The following is a 16,668-nucleotide window of genomic DNA, read 5'->3' as shown; positions in this document are numbered from 1 at the left end:
CGAATATAACGGATTATAATGGATTATTTTTGTTCAAAAATAATCGATTATAATGGCAATATAATCAATTTTGTGGTCTGAATTTTACATCTTTAATGAATTATAATGGATTATTTTTGTCTCGGGAATCCATTATAATCGATTAGAATCCATGGGCGCTCGATGCGGGCGAACTGTACATTTTGTGAATTGTAAACGGATTCCGCAACAAGGACGTTACCTTTGTTCTTCTTTTGTTTAACCCGACATAATTTTAACATATCTTTAAAAACTTGTCTCTGGAATTCAGGAACATACAGACACAAAATTGTGCGCCTATCCAGTGCACAGTTTGGCTCGTAATGACAGTTTCCGCAGTAAGAAGTCTTTCATTGAGAGAAAGTAGCAAAATCACTTCTATGCTCAAACAAACAATTTCGGAAGAATATTTGCGTGTTTTTTGTTATAATTGTGTTGCAGGCATAGTCTTCTTTAATAAATCAAGACCCAAAAAAATTCTATAGTTTCAACACCAGGGATCAAGTTCTTTATTTCTATGTTTTGTCCAGATAGCCTCAGTTTTAAAAAGTATTCTGCATTTCGTCCTGATATAAAATTTCGTTAAACTCAGTCGATACTCTGCAAAGTTGGTGTTAATCTACAAAAAAAAATGGTTGGTTATGCGAGGAAGCGATGGAAAAACCCAGCTTTCTAGCTATCAAAAAAGTTTATGAATTTTAGTTATAGTTCTTTGTGAAATGAATTACATTAATTTAGATGGAGCATCTCGACATGCTGTTTATCCGTGAGAATATGCCACCAAGCCAGAGTGTTTTCATATTTGAGAAAGTTATGATTATTGTGTTTTCGGACAAAACAAAAATATAGACCGAGTTTCAAAAGAAAGGTTTTATGGAAAGAAGCTGGTCATTCAGTTTTCAAAATATATTTATCAGAGAAGTTTTATAAAAAACTTTTCATGTGTGGAATTACATTGAATTGTATGAAAAAAATTTAAGTAAAAAGAATCCTTAGAAAGTTTTGATCAACCCGGGAATATTGATTAAGTTGGAATCTCAGCAAAAGTTTAACTAGATTTGGAGCAATTGACTAGAGCAACCTTGTTAATTTTTTGATTGACTTGAAAAACAAAAACAGGTTTATTAACAAATATCAATTGTATTTTAACAACGAGAGAGCTGTATCATCAAAAAGAAAGTGGAGGCTGGTTGCGGTGGTAGCGAAATGTGTATTTTAAGCGACGTATACCATCCTGTGTTTCTCGAACAGTTCGATGTCTCGTTCGATGTTCTTCAGCTGTGCTTCCAGTCTCTCTTTGGTGTGTTTGCGGTAGAGGTTGTCGCATACCACCGGCAGACACTGGTACTGCAACATCGCCTCCTCCCAGTTCTTCTTCAGTCCTTGCAGGATTTCGTGGTGCTCGTCTGCTGTGATTTGCTTCATGGCGCCTCTCCTAACAACAAAACAACAATAATATTTTACTTCTAATATCATTGTTAATTATTTTGCTTGTAAATATGATATTAAAGAGTCATATACTGTCAAATACCTCTCCTAGCAATAGATAAACAACAAACAGTAATAACTTTGAACTAGTACCATTATAAAATTTATTATAGTTAAGCTTTTAAAGAATACTATGCTTGATAGGGTCTTTTTTGGTGGCAAAAAAATGAACGCTCGGAAGTTTAGTCAGAAAAATGAGGGATTCGGGTCTACGATTGCTTATTTGCCTGACTTGATAATAGTCACAGCCCTTTTAAAAAATTTTTTTTACCTTAGTGTGTGGTCTGTGTAGCAGTAACCAATTTTTCAGGTAATTTTTTTTGTGAGTTTCAATCTACAAAAAATACAGACACATTTTCAGTATCTGTTTGGACGCACATATTGTGAATGCAACATTCAAGCACTCGCTATCATCATATTTTTCCTTCAATGATTTTGTTTGATTCAATGTTGTTGCTTTTGTTTGATTTTGTTTGCTTTTGAATGTTTATTTCAATTCTTTAGAAGAGAAGATCTAGATAGAGATTAATAGATATGACAGCTTTGTTTCAGATCTCTGTTTGACCTTTGGGTGGATCAGGAGTTGTTTGCAGTGCATGCATATACAATGACATCCGGGGTCACTGCAGATGGAAAGAGATGTATACTTTTTGAGCAGTTCGGCGAAACGAACCCTCCTGTAAATACCAGCGGAACATTTTCCAAAGATAGTTAGGCATTATCGTTAAAGTAAAATAGAGAAAGTTAGACATTTCAAGCTAATAAACGCAAAATTTGAAATGAACACAAAAAATTGAACAATTCATTCTTGAAATAAGGTCAAAATTGTTCAAGAATTGTTTTTTTTTCAGTATCACTAACAAAATTAAGAATTTATCACAAAACAACTGATAAGTGATGATATAAACTAAAAATGAGGACAATTTTATGATATCCGTTAAAGCGTCCAAACAGTTGAATTTTCAAGCTTGTTTTTTTTTCTTCGAGTACTGAAATCTTGATTGATATATATTTTTGGACACTCAGTCCTTCTGGCTTGAGCAATTGGAGAGATGGGGGGGGGGGGCGTTGTCCCACTTGCCGGAGGAACCGAATTCCCAAAAACCATATCAGCCCATTAGAATTCTGTATGCAACAATTCACCAGAAATATGTTTCAAAATCCGCCATTTTTGGACGACAGAGTTTAAAGGACGCTAATTGGCTGAAAACTTTTGAGCAATCAGTCCTTTTGACATGAGAGCATATTGTAACTTTAGAATACCACCCCCCCCTCCCCCCAATATCGGAATATTGTAACTTTGTACCTCATGTGTTCCTTGACGTATCCGTCGTACTCTTCCTGGGCTCTTTTCATCTCCTCCGCCCTCTTGACTATGTAGCCAGGAGTATTCCCGAAGTCCTAACACATACCAGAAAACACAATTTAAATTTAATGGTAAAATGTGGCCCCAAATAAATCCCTCAATTATGCTTCAATTAGCTCAAATATTTAACCAGCGGCCCATAGTTAACTGAAACTAAGTTGTCTTCGTGCAAAAACAACTGAAAAGTATATTTTTTATTGAAACTTTCATTGAAAAGTATAAAAAAAACAGAATTATTATTGCTAATACACATATTGTGACAAGATCTCCCAAAGATCAGTAAAACTTTTATTTTTGGAACAGATTATGGATCCAATAATAGAAATTTTGTCTTCCCCTCTTTCCCTCAATGTCAAGTTAATTCAGCCGAAATTCAGTTAGACTGGTTTCAATTGGCCGAGTTTCACTTAGCCGAATAGTTTACCTTCTTGTTTCTGTACTTGGGCACCAGTCCCGACTCCTCCAGCGGGAAGCTGTCGCCGTGTCTGGTGTCGGCCATGTTGGCTGCCGGCTTCTTGGGCACTGCCATGATGTTCTCCACGGCATTGGTGGTGATGAAGTTCTTGGTGCTCTGGATGCCCATCAGGGGGGGAGCATCCTTGGCCCGCGGCACGGAAGACTTCTTCGGTTCACCATCACTCGGGAAAGTAGTCTTGACAGCTGCAAAAATATTCACTTCAGATAGATGTTTTTTTTAAAATAAAATACAGTGTTTTTATTATCACCAAGGCTACAGAAGTTTATCACAAGGCTAAATTAATTTATAACAAATAATTGGACAAAGTTGTCAAATTCTTAAAAAACTCCCGGTTAGCTGAAAATTATACCAGAGCATGGTTTTTCAAAGGGTCGAATTTCTTTAGATGCAGTACAAAAATATTTTTTAGTCTTATTGTTATTGGTCTATTATCATGGGGAATGTCAAAATATTAAATTGCTCGGCTATACAAAAAATTGATAATACAGCCCGTTTTTTCCTCTGAACATAAGACGAGGGTGGGAGACGGTAGCGGATCTCCCCACCTATGGGAACTCGACCCCCTGCCGAAGAACACTAAAATTTTTCTAAAGGCACCTTGGGCGCTAATATATATTAATTTTGCGGGGAAAGCGTTTTTTGGCCTGTTTTTTCAAAAATTGCTTGGAAAATCTATCTGGTCGACCAAAAAAATCGACAACATTTTCCATTTTGGCCAACAAACCCTAATTTTATCTAAAGGTACCCTTGTAGCCAATATGTACTAATTCGAGCGATGAGTGTATGCCAAAAAGCTGCAAACCCAAAAACGAAGTATTTGGCTCATTTTCTAGAAAATAGGGTCATTCTAATAATTAAGGAGAAAAGCTCGAAAAACTATAGTTGATCAAATTAACGAAGATTTGAATGCGATAGTCCTGATTCCTTTTTTGCATTAACACAATTTTTGCTGACAATTCTGATGATAACCGAAAAGAGAAAAGGCCAAGAAGAAAGTTTGAGACTGACGTTCTTTTGACTTGGGCTCTGTCTGTTTCTTCTTCAGGAAGGAGTGGGGGTCGACATCTGCGTGTTCATTCGCCAGTCCCATCGTCAAGTGTGACTCCTTCTTGGCCCTCTGCTGGTCCACTGTCGATTCTCCCACAAGGTTACCGCTCTTGTTCTTCGAGACATATCTGAACGAAAGCAAAACTATATTACTATACAAACAAAGGGGAGCAAAAAACCACGTTTACAGTAATGATCTTTAAGTGGTGCTTATATATGATTTAAAAAGTTTCGATAGCGGAGGTCCTTGTAGTAAAAATGAATGATTAGAAATTTCTTTGTGGTTCACTTTATTTATAATAATGGGCGTTTTTCATGTTTAAGTATAGTGAAGGCGAGCGCGGGATAATTTTAGACCGGGTGTGTTTTTGAAAAATAATTTTCACTAGGAAAACTTTTTTGACATGTTTTTGGTCGACTAAATTAATTTTCCAAGCTCCCCTAAAGCTTGAAAAAATACAAGAGCACTGAACAAAAGACCTTTTGGAGCACTTTTCGGAAGACTTCGATCAAAAAATCAGGATTTTTTTGGAATGCGAGAACGTTTTTACAAAAAAAAAAGTTATACGGTTTTGTGATGCTCGCATGAAGTTGGTAAAAACAAAATATTATTTATGAAAATTTATTGCTAAAAACGTCTCACCTTTCAGCTTTTTCAGTCTGTCTCGCTTTTCTGGGAACGAGAGAGTAAATCGATTCCTCAGCTTGGTACCTCATTTTTTACTACTTTTGCTATATTTTACTACAAAAATCCGGTTAAAGTGGAAGCAAATTTAATTCAACGGGGATTATTTGAAATCAGCAGCAGAAACTAGCGGTGGCGTTGCTTGCTGTCGTGTTTTGGATATTATAAAAATTATTCTCAAACGCTGTGCAAAAAATGTGCACGTAGAAAGGTTTCAAAGCACGTGTTAAATTTTGATACAGTTTATACAAAAACACGTTGGTAAACATTTTATGCAAATATTACGAAAATGAAAGATTCAAAAACATTTAGTCTTCGGTTTAAAAGTTAAACGATAAATTTGGAACTGAATCATTTTTTACCCCCAAGCTTCAGAAGAGATAGCTGATAATCAGAAATTTTGAGAAGAAAAAAATATTTTTTTTCTACTGTAAATCACCATTAAAAAATAATAGTTACAAGAAACTACCAAAAAGGCTGCCAAGCAAAAATAAATTGGTTTTTTGGAATCCTCTCTAATTGGTTCAAATATTGTCCTAGAGATGAAGCTAACTTTGTCAAGTTTTCTAGTGAAATTTTGAAAATACTATGATAAAACAAAACTACCTTTCCTACCCTCCCTCATCGGATTCGAGTTGTTTCGATCGTAAATCAACCAGTTTGGTCGTCTTTGCCCAAATTCAGCTGCTTCAAACGTGCTAACTGAAAAACTGTGTACCCATGACTGCTACCTAATTTAATCAGCATTTCAAAAAACTGCTATTGTAACCAACACTAATGCGTCTTCAGACCGACTTGTTTTCAAGTCCTTGCAGAATCGGAGTGAGAAAGACAAGAATTTAGCACAACTTCTTTGACTGTTTTTGATGAGAAAGACAAAATTTAGCACAAATCTTTTGACTGTTTTTGATGAGTAAGACAAAAACTTAGCCCAAATTCTTTTTTGTTTTTGATGAGAAAGTCAAACATTTAGCACAAATTCTTTGACTGTTTTTGATGAGAAAGACACAAATTTAGCACAAATTCTTTCACTGTTTATCATCATGGAACAAAAACTTAATCGAGTAACTTTTTTATATCGATAACTTATTTTTATATGAGTAATTATTTTCTATATCGATAAGTTAACTTTATAAGAGTAATTTTTTTTCTTTATCAATAAGTTGTTTTTATAAAAGCAATTTTTCTATATCGACAAGTTAATTTTAAAAGAGTAATTTTTTTCTATATCAATAAGTTAAATTTAAAAGATTAATTTTTTCTAAATCGATAAGTTAATTGACTATCGAGTGAAGTCGATTTGAAATCAGACAAAAATTGGTCAGCACTATAATTCCTTCCTCTCACTTGCTATTGTGGTCACAACATTAAACTTAGAGCTGAATAAACTTTGACAAAAATCGGTCAACACTATAATTCCTTCCTCTCACTTGCTAATGTGGTCACAACATTCAACTTAGAGCTGAATTAACTTCAAGCAATAAACCTTAAAAATAACTTCGAGGTTTTTTTCTGGAACTACAAAATATAGCGTGTAGCGAAGGAAATTTTCCGCTTTTTTCTAATACCTGAAAAAATCTTGGTTCAGTTTGTTGACTTCCAATTTGTTCTTACGGCAATTATAAATTCTTTCATACGAGGAAAAGAATTTATAATTGCCGTAAGAACAAATTGGAAGTCAACAAACTGACCTTTCTAATTATTGAAAGGTTTTTAACTGGTCCAGCATCAAACTATCCTTGATTTTTCTAGCATTTATCAAAAACTTGAACTTTCCTGTTATATTGACGTATTTGCTAACGATTGGCATAATGCAACATATTTTTCTAGAATATATATGCTAAGCCAGTAAATTTTTATAAAATAATTGTGTACGAGACGGTCAGTAATTAAATACTTTAAATACTTTAAGACCTTCCACAGGCGTTTTTTACGAACAAGTTTTTTGAGAAAAAGAGTGGATCGTGTCTCAAAATATTTTGATAGTAAAGCTAGACACTGTTCACGAACTTCTTTTTATGGCATTATTGAGAGAATGATTTTAGTACAGGGTAATTTATACCAAAAGAACCTGCTATGAATTGTTGCGAGTCTAATCTAACAGTTTTTACAAGGGTAGGGCAAAATTTTGTTTTCGCTTTTGAAAAATCGGACGAATAAAATGAGTAAGTCTCTCACTGTCACTAAAAGACGAAGTCTCAATATCTTGCTAACTAATAATCTCCGGCCAGAAAAACTGCTAAGATTTCTCTAAAAAGGTTCGTTTAGCGTGGATTGATAAATTGAGAAAAATCTATTTCAAAGAAAACAAAACTTTACTGGAACTTTTTTTTTGTTCTACTTCTGAGCTGCGAACTTAATTTAACTGGTTGTAAGATTTTTCGAGTTTGCTCGTTTTTAAACCAGAAGGTTTAAGAGCGTTGTTGGTGTCTGATTGTGTACACTCACTTTTTGAGTTTTTTGGTTTAACACCAGAAAAGAATTTTAACTTAAGTCTTTTTTTTTGTTGAAAAAAAATTTTCAATTCCATTAAAAAATTAAAAATCGAATTTGTAAAAATACTGGCTTGAAGTTTTTAATATCAGGTATACAAAAAACTGATTGATATTGCAGACGCTATCTTTCAAATATCAAATATTTTTTGATTTGTAAAACATGTTTTTTTCCAAACTGATTTTTGTCGTCCTTAAGCAAACCTGCAGTCTCAAAAAGGATTGAAAACATGGTGGAAAATCAGTCGGGAAAAAAATTATCCAAATTGGTCCAATTTTTATACCGACTTTTCAATAAATAAATGTTCGGAGCTCGATTTCTTTCTACGGTAACTTCTTTCTACGGTAATTTTAAACTCTTTTCCGCTTTGATTGCCTATGATTACAGTAGTTTTTTAATGGTTCAGCTTCATGCTATCTTTGTTTCTTCTTGCGATTATCGAAATACTTTTTGAGAAAAACCTGCTAAATCTTCGCTGATATTTCCTTAACTTATTTTCGCGTCCGTAAGCAAAACCGAGGCAGACGTTTTGCGTTGGTATTTCTATCAACAAATATTTTTTTCAATGACGGAAAAAAACCGTTTCAAGAAGTTTGAAACGTTTCTTTGGTCCTATGTAGAAAGCTTTCACCCAAAAAAAAACGTTTCGAATTGACTATCAAGTCTCGAGACATGTTTGGAATAAAAATTACAGCAAGATATTGCAAAGTAAATTGACCCAGTTGGACCCAAAAATGTAGACCAAGAAGTAAACTCAACCTATAATTTTTGATAACGAAATAAATTGAAGGTATTATAAATCAAAATTTGAAATTCAATTCATTGGTTTTACGAGTTTATTTAATGCCGCTGATCGTCATCAGACGAGATGGTGACAAAGTTGTTCATTCATTAACAATGACGAGTAGTTGCAATGGCCGCGATCTTGGTGTGCACTTATTTTTGTTCGGAACTTCGAAAAAAGTGATAAATTATGTATGCCTGGGGTGTTTTTCATTCTGATTAGTTTCTTAAAGCAAACTTGAGAGTGAGCCGTGACTGTGGATACAGAAAATTTCCTAGAGGGTAGGTGCTTTTTGAGAGTCGCAAACTGGTCGTTTATTAGTTTGAAGAATATATCTATGATGCTCAAAGCGTATGAAAGTGTATAAGACGAACTATTATTCCGCGCACGAGTTGATCAAAAGTAGAATATAGGTGAGCGGTCATGTTGTTTGTTCATATAACGAAACCTTAATTCTTAACTATTATTAAAGGCAATACTGCAAAGCCATGTATTAGCAACAAGACTGCTCGTATATCAAGGCAAAGCCCTGAAAGTCCCGACTGCCCCTTAATGCATATCGAATAGCTTTGGTACAAAAAAAATTGAAAAACAATAAAATTTGCACAATATCAAACATCATGCGTCAAAGTTTGAGTCGCACAAAATTGTGAAGACCATTTAGCTAGCCTCAATTTAATTTGCAACAATTTCGGTCTGCGGGCTAATTTGCCACGCATAAATAATTCGCGTTATGCTTTCAGCATTGTTAATAAAAGCCTCAAAACGCTTATAATTTAGTCCAGAAGATCGGATGTAAAAAATCTTTTCAAATTTGAACTCAGGAAATTAACAACTTCACTGGTATATAAAAGTTGTTGGAAACTATTATTTCAATCGCGGACAGTTGTCTGAATAAAAAAAACACACCAAGCATAAATTTTCCGTTCTCATCGAAAGTCGGAACAATGAGTTTGCTCAAAGATAAAAAGAAAGAAAAATAGCACTTTTTCAGCTTGGAAGTTTCAAGTTTTTTTCTAGTGCATTCGATCAAGGTGACCTGAAATAAAGTGAAAAAAAAAAATTTGTACTCAAAAACAGTCCGACAGCAGATTAAGATCAGAGACCGAATGACCTTCCCTTCTCCCAAAATGCTTGCATCTAAAAGTTTTTTTTGCATCAATTTTTATTCAATTTTCAGAAAAATTTAAAAAACAATGTTCATAGTCCAAGTTTTTTTCGAGTTTCTTTATAGTAATGGAAAAAAATTTGAAAGGCATTGAAGATTCGTTTTCAATCGTCTAGAGCCTTAATTTATTTGTAAGTTATAGAAACAAGTGTGAAACGAATCATCTATGAATCTTGCCGAGCGCGTTGGTTGAAAGGAAGTTTTTGGAAACAAAAAAACCAATGCAAACCAAAAAATCTGAATAGGAATGCAGAAAATGAATGAAAATGGGCAAAATTGTCTGGAAGTTTTACGAAGGGGGTTTGTAAAAATTCGAATCACTGGGTTCAGAATGAATGGTTTTTCAAATCAGTTGAATTTATCAAAAATGCAAACCTATATTTACTCTTTTTTTATCACAAACAAAGCATAGGTAAATCGAGAAATTTTAATTTGATATATACATAGTATAGAAATTTTACCACTTCTTCAAAGTCTTAAACGATTTGTCAAATTTTTACTGGGCAATTTTTATAGCTCACAAACTGTAATTAAAAGTATTTTCTTGGTTAGTAGAAATAATCTAACGTCTTTTTCCAGGCAGTTTTAGATGGTAAAAAAAACCATTCCGACAAAAGCTTCAGTAAGAAAAACACATGGAGGTCAACTTAAATTGGTTTTTTATTTGAGTTTTTTTTGTGTGCAAAATTTGAGAAACCGACCTAAAAAAGAAAAACGTATGTTTTTATTGCTTTGTGACTAATCCAAATCTAATTCATTTGATGCTACTAATTTTCTTTTTAAGTTTCTTTTTTTTTGTCAATTCTGAATTTTTGAATCAAACTTTCTTCAAATTGAAGAAAAAAATGCCAAAAACTGCATATTTTCTAAAAAGCAGGAGAAGTTTAAATTCAAAAAGTTTGATTTGATGCAGTGAAACTTTATTTTTATTTGAATACCTGAGAGGCTTGAGTTTAACCTACAAAAGTTGCGCGTTGGGTGGATGTTCTGTGAAAATTTTTGTCAATTTATCGGATCTGACGAAAAGAGTTTGACCATTAGTTGCGCTTCTTATTTCCTATATTAATCCAAATACCTTGTTTTGCCCTTTTTCAAATGAGTTTAGCTGGAACTCCAGTTGCAGATAGCTTTTTAAAGGATCAGATATTACTTTGAACAAATATGCTAAAAATGAGTTGCAGGCAACAGCAAAAAAATATATATTTTTTTCAACAGTAAGTTCGTCCATCCTTAATGCGGTTCCAACAAAACTAGTTGCTGTAAATTCCATAAACTCTCCTTACCAAAGCATCTCACTTAAAATAAGTTGAATTTGGGAAGAGTGTGCTTCTTTTATGGATTGGTCGACTTGGTTAAAATCAAGTGTCAATGAAAAGTGAGAAATGATCTATCAAAAAAGAAATAAGCGAAGACTCTATCGACTTTGCAATCTCTCCCCTGATGTATCTGCTAAAGAATCGCCCCCTTTTCGCTAAATAAAAACAATGATTAGCATCAAAGTTTTCAATTGAGAACTCCAAATTTGCTGCGTTCTATTTGGTTAAAAATAGGTTAAAAATAATTTAGCATCAAAGTTTTCAATTGAGAACTCCAAATTTGCTGCGTTCTAATTGGTTAAAAATAGGTTAAAAATGATTAATTTAACAATATTTTCCCCCTGTTTTGAGTAGATAAAAAGAAAGACATTGCTTAATAACACTGCTTGGCCATTGCAGAGTCCAGGTCTCAGCCCCAACGAGGTTTTTCTATTATTGTGTTTCCATGTCATTCTTCGAGCCATCTGCTAAACGAAGATTTCGATTATTTAGAGGAGAAAACATGTTTTTTGAGTATGTTTCTGACATGATTCAGTGATAGTCTGATGCTGTGAGCCAAAAAGTCCGTGTTTGAACTGAGTTTTTTTTAGTCGGTGAGAAAAACGGTTAAAACTGAGAAGTTTCCTATTTAGTTTTTACTTGTTTGACACATTGAATAAAATGACCAAATAGAACACCGACCGTTGTTGAAAAGCAAACTCCCGACTGCACTTCAACTATTCTCCAATAATTTTAGACAATTAATAATTAAATAAAAAATAATTAAAGTCAAAAACAACTTCTAAGGTACAATTTGAATTTATTAGGAAATATTTACAACGAATTTGCCTAAATTAGTTGGCAGCAACTTTATTCAGTATAATTTTTTAGTGGGCAGTGTTGTGACTTATCTCTATCAGGCATCATAGCGGGGCAAACTACAACCATGCGGGCAATTATGCCGTGCAACTATTGACTGTAACCGTGCAACTATTGACTTTAACTAAGTTTGTGAATTTAAAACAGGAAGTCATTTGACTCAAGTCTCAATAGTTTGACTTTACGTGTTGATAAACTAGGAATATATCATAATTTGGTTAGGGATCTAAGATTTAGCTATAGAACTGGAATATATCAACATAAATGGCAATATATCAACATAAATTGGCTAAATTTGATAGGGTTACAGTGATTTTTACTAAAAGCTTAGGATAGTAGTTAGTCGGCGGTCAGGTTTCCGGACAACTTTCCCCCCACTATCAATTTCGCTGAGATTTCTGAGAAGCTGAGGAGTGATTAACCAATGGTAGACCCCGAAAGTTCTCCGAAGAAACGATACTATACTGTTTTTTGAAAATTACTGAAGTACAACCGATAAATTGACGTTTTACTTCAGTGATTCCGCGCGACGCTACGCTTCCTTCATTTTTCAATAACTTTCGTGTTTTGGGTTGGTTTTTGTCCACGTGCGGACTTTTGTTCTTGCTTTTTCCCTTGCGGGGATTGTCTTCCACTGAAACACATCTCGGGTTGGCAACATCCAGCAACAGCGACCAACTACTTCACTTGAAAATTCACCCCAGATTTGTCATTTCAACTCCCATGCAGAACAAAAACGTCTACACAGTCAAAATTTTCAGCGATTCCCATTGACGAATAGCATCAACAAAAACATGAGTTGAACAACGACAGTCTCATTGACCTGACAGAATATTTTGGGCAACTCAAAAGCTCTAGATCATCTCATCGACGCGTAGTAACCAGATACTAAAATGAAGCAAACGTGATCATTCAAAATCGCGGAACTCTTGGTGAAACAGGAGTTGCAAGAGTTCGGCAACTGGAAGTCAACATCCGCAAATAACAGGACCAGTTCTCAAACTCAAATACACGAACTGATCACAGATGAGCAGCCATTAAACTATGAGATCGAAAACGAGAAGATTTGGACGACAAATATGGACAGTAATTTCTTCAATTTCAACAGTTTCTTCACAGGCTTAAGACACCGACACGAGTCAAACAACAGATGTGAATGTCAGCTTATCAAAACTAAATTTGCCTGTTTTCTCTGATGAATACATAAAATGGAAATCGTCAAGGAACTGTGATTGACAAAACGAGACTGACGAAGAATCAATAGCTACAGCACTTGAAATCTTCTCTGACTGGAGACGCGGACCAACTACTACATTCCATAATGATTACAGATGACAATTTTGACATAGCCATTGACGTTCTGGAGAAGTGATACGACAACGAAGTTTTTATTTTGCAATTGAATTTACACGAAATCTTTAAGCAGCGTTCGTTGACAACAGAAAACTCCGAAGATATCGAACTCTCATGGAAACCACTGAGAAACACCGAATTGTTTTGCTCAACCATGGACAACCAGTAAATCAACAGTGCATTTTTTTGCCTACTTTCTGACGGAACGACTTCCCATTGAAACACGGAAAGCTTGAAAAATTTCTATGCCAGGAAGAGAACGTCAGCGTTACGAACAGCTCAAGAAGTTTCTCGAATAAAGATGCCAAGCTCTTGAATTATCACCACTGTGACCGACATCGATTAATAATCGACAACTCGACAGTAAAGGAAGTAACAACACACCAAAGACGCTTAAGAGAAACCTAGCTACATCAGACATCACCAAAAGTGAAGACAATTGACAAAAACACGGAGCAGCAATTCATGATAATCTAAGGACGAAGTTTTTCTACAAGCTATCATCTTTCCACTTGAGATCAACGGAGAATTATTTCTTGTTCGAGGAGTACTGGATTCAGCATCAAAGAACGACCTGATAACAGAAGCAGTTGCTCAGGGGTTATAGATACGTAGGAAGAAGCAGACAACAAGGTTTTGCGGAATTGGAGGAAATGAAGTTTGCGACAACAAGGGACAGGTTCATCTGCTCATCGGGCGCTCAGAAAATGAAACATTCTTAATAGCAGCATCAATTCGTGAGAAGCTAACCAACAAAATTGCCTTCGTGATGAATCAGCACAAACAATTGGACAACAGTGAAGCAATTACAATTAGCCGATCCTGGATTCAACAATTCACAGAAATATAACTGTTCACAACTGTTTCTACATACCACATCAACTTGTTTCCAAGGGTTCAAGTGCGACAAAAAAAACTTCGAGTGACTTCCAACGCATCATCAAAGACATCTGGAACATCACCCAACGAAAAATTGATGGTTGGACCAACAGTTCAGAAAGAACTTTTCAGCAATTTGTTTTGCTTCGGATTGCATCAGGTAACACTCTCAGCGACATTGCAAACATGTACCGTCAGGTGCAGTTGGAAGAAGAAGATAGAGACTATCGTCAAATCTTGTAAAAGAATTCAAAATTTGACTGAGGTTAAGCACTACCGAATGACCAGAATTAACTATGGAATCGCTTCTTGAGCCTTTCAATGGATGAGACCTCGTCAAGTGCTTGTCGAACAAAGATACTGAATCAGCAATTCAACTAAATGAGGGATTCATCAATACATTTGCTACAGCTGGATTTGAAATTTGCAAATAGACATCAAACGAAACGAAGGTAGTAGAACGGCTCCTATGTGATATCGAGAAGCAGCAGATGAAATGATAATCAAAAAAGACGACTATGTCATCAAAACACCGGGAATCAAACGGGACCCGCTGCCAGACCATTTTAGCTTTGCATTTAAACTAAACGAACGGTCTCCGTTGAGCAAACGAGAAAAAATCTCAGAAATGACCATAAGCTATGATCCCCTTAGATGGATTTGGCTTACGACCATTCAACTTAAGACATTCATACTACTTATGTGGATGGACACGATCTCATGGGATCAAACGATATGAGTCACAATACAGGGACACTATGGACGCCTTCGACAGCAGCTTAAGGAACTGAAAAACATCGCCGAGTTCTTTTAGCTGAGACAACCAAGGAACTTCACATTCATGTTTTCTGTGACGCATCAAGTACAGCATATGCAGCTTTCCTGTATATCCGACAAGAAACCAGGGAATGTACAACAGACGTCAAAACTTTGACCGCAAAAATTTGAGTTGCGCTTATTGAATGCATTTGTGTTCCACCCATGGAACATTGTGCAGCACTTCTAGGAGCAAAACTAGTGAAAGCGACTCTATCCGCAATCAGCGACAAGCGTTCTATCATACCAACTGTTTTCGGCTGGACCCGCTCTCAAGTTACAATTGCGTGATTTTGGGAATTTCCTTGCAAGTGCTAATTGAGTTGAGATAATTCAAGAAATTCTACTAGCCGAGAGATGGAAATTTTTGCGGATGAAAGACAATTTCGCTAATTGTGCTACTCGGAGAAGTTGAGCCGTGGAAGTTAAGGAAGCTCGTTAGACTCTCTACAGCTTGCCGAGATTCAACTTATCAGGAAAGGGAAACGTATTCCAAGGAACAGCAACCTTCTGAGCCTTTCGCCCTTCTTCGACGATGAGAGCAACAAAATTCGTTTAGAATGACGCCTCGCCGATTCGCCATACGTTATCGACAAAAAAAATTCCAATGCTGATTCCCAGGGAAATTACCAATCAACAAATTGCTCATTAGGGATATCGTTCCATAGCGGTCCTCAGTTGACACTCTGCACCATTCGACAAACGGTATGCATAACAGGAGGCCTCGCGTTGGCCAATTCATAATTGCAAGCCTTGGACAGGACGTCAGACTTCTTTACTTAAAGTTAGGAAATTTGCCGCTCAAAAAAAATTGTAGAATTTTTTGCTTTCAATGACACAGGGCTCGATTATTGCGTTTTTTCTACATTAAAGACAGCAGCAGCGAAGAAAATTAAGTTTATGTGGTTATCGTCATTGCTTTGCAACTAAGCAGTTCACATGGAAACCGTCAATTCTCTCACAAAGCAGTTCACATGGAAACCGTCCACTCTCTCACAAAGGACGATTGCTTAGACATTGTAAAACATTTTTGCACCAGAAGAGGTTTACCGAAAGATTTTTACAGCGATAATTCGATAATTTTTATTGGCTCGCGAGGTGAAAATGAAATCCAAAAACTGATGATGAACGAAACACTCAAAGAAACTCTCAGCGCCTTTAAAAACGACAATTCAGTTTTATGCATAACAACCAAGAGCGCCACACTGCCAAGGATTATGGGAAGCGGTAGTGAAATTGCTGAAACGACACTTCTACCGAATATTTTGGAAAACGCGACTACAACTTCATCAGTTCCTGGCAATTCTGACACAAATTGGGGGCGTCCTCAATTCAAAACCACTTGTTACGCCATCTAAGGACGTTAACGATGCACTCGCTTTAACGCCAGAACAAGTTCTTATCGGAAGACTATTGACAGCAATGCCGTGTTCGACACACGACAAGAAGACATCGCTCAGTCGACAAATCAAAGCCATTAGCAACATAGTTCGACGATTCTGGAAACGTTGGAAGGGAGAATACTTGGCTTCTCTGCAACAAAAAGTTTAATGGACGACATCGCCATCACAAAAATTTACAATTGGAGACATTTTTATTGTCAAAGAGGACAACATCCCGCCTTTGATGTGGCCAATGGGTCTTATCACTAAAGTTTTCGATGACAATGACAACATCATTCGGGTTGCACAAGTCAAAACTCGAACAGAGTTCTACAATCGACCAGTCATTAGATTTGTACTCATGCATTTCGACAGAAGTTGACCGAATACAGAACTTTTCTTCATTCAGGACATAACTCGAGGATTTCTTCTAGCCGTTTAATTAATCCCGTTCAATCTCTACGAGGCACTGTAGCCGGCAAACTGTACCCGTAAGGGCAACTGTAACCGTGCAACTATTGACTTTAACTAAATTTG

At 35.7% G+C, this 16,668-nt stretch overlaps 2 protein-coding genes across 2 annotated transcripts in view; both read right to left on the bottom strand.

The window, feature by feature from the left end:
- LOC134852180 (oligosaccharyltransferase complex subunit ostc-like) overlaps nt 1-16,668 on the bottom strand; it is a 506,030-nt gene that overhangs the window by 47,482 nt on the left and 441,880 nt on the right. The window lies entirely within an intron of this gene.
- LOC134851131 (enkurin-like) lies at nt 1,139-5,334 on the bottom strand. The gene is made up of 5 exons (XM_063867076.1): nt 5,041-5,334; nt 4,359-4,525; nt 3,297-3,532; nt 2,813-2,907; nt 1,139-1,453 (listed from the first exon to the last, which is right to left on the bottom strand). Exons 1-5 carry the CDS (start codon nt 5,112-5,114, stop codon nt 1,234-1,236), a joined length of 792 nt encoding a protein of 263 aa, XP_063723146.1. The 5' UTR covers nt 5,115-5,334; the 3' UTR covers nt 1,139-1,233.

Source organism: Symsagittifera roscoffensis, chromosome 7 (genome assembly GCF_963678635.1).
Source record: "Symsagittifera roscoffensis chromosome 7, txSymRosc1.1, whole genome shotgun sequence".
In the NCBI taxonomy this organism is placed as follows: Eukaryota; Metazoa; Xenacoelomorpha; order Acoela; family Convolutidae; genus Symsagittifera; species Symsagittifera roscoffensis.
The sequence above is the reverse complement of the archived record's forward strand: the minus strand, read 5'-3'. Positions and strand labels throughout refer to the sequence as shown.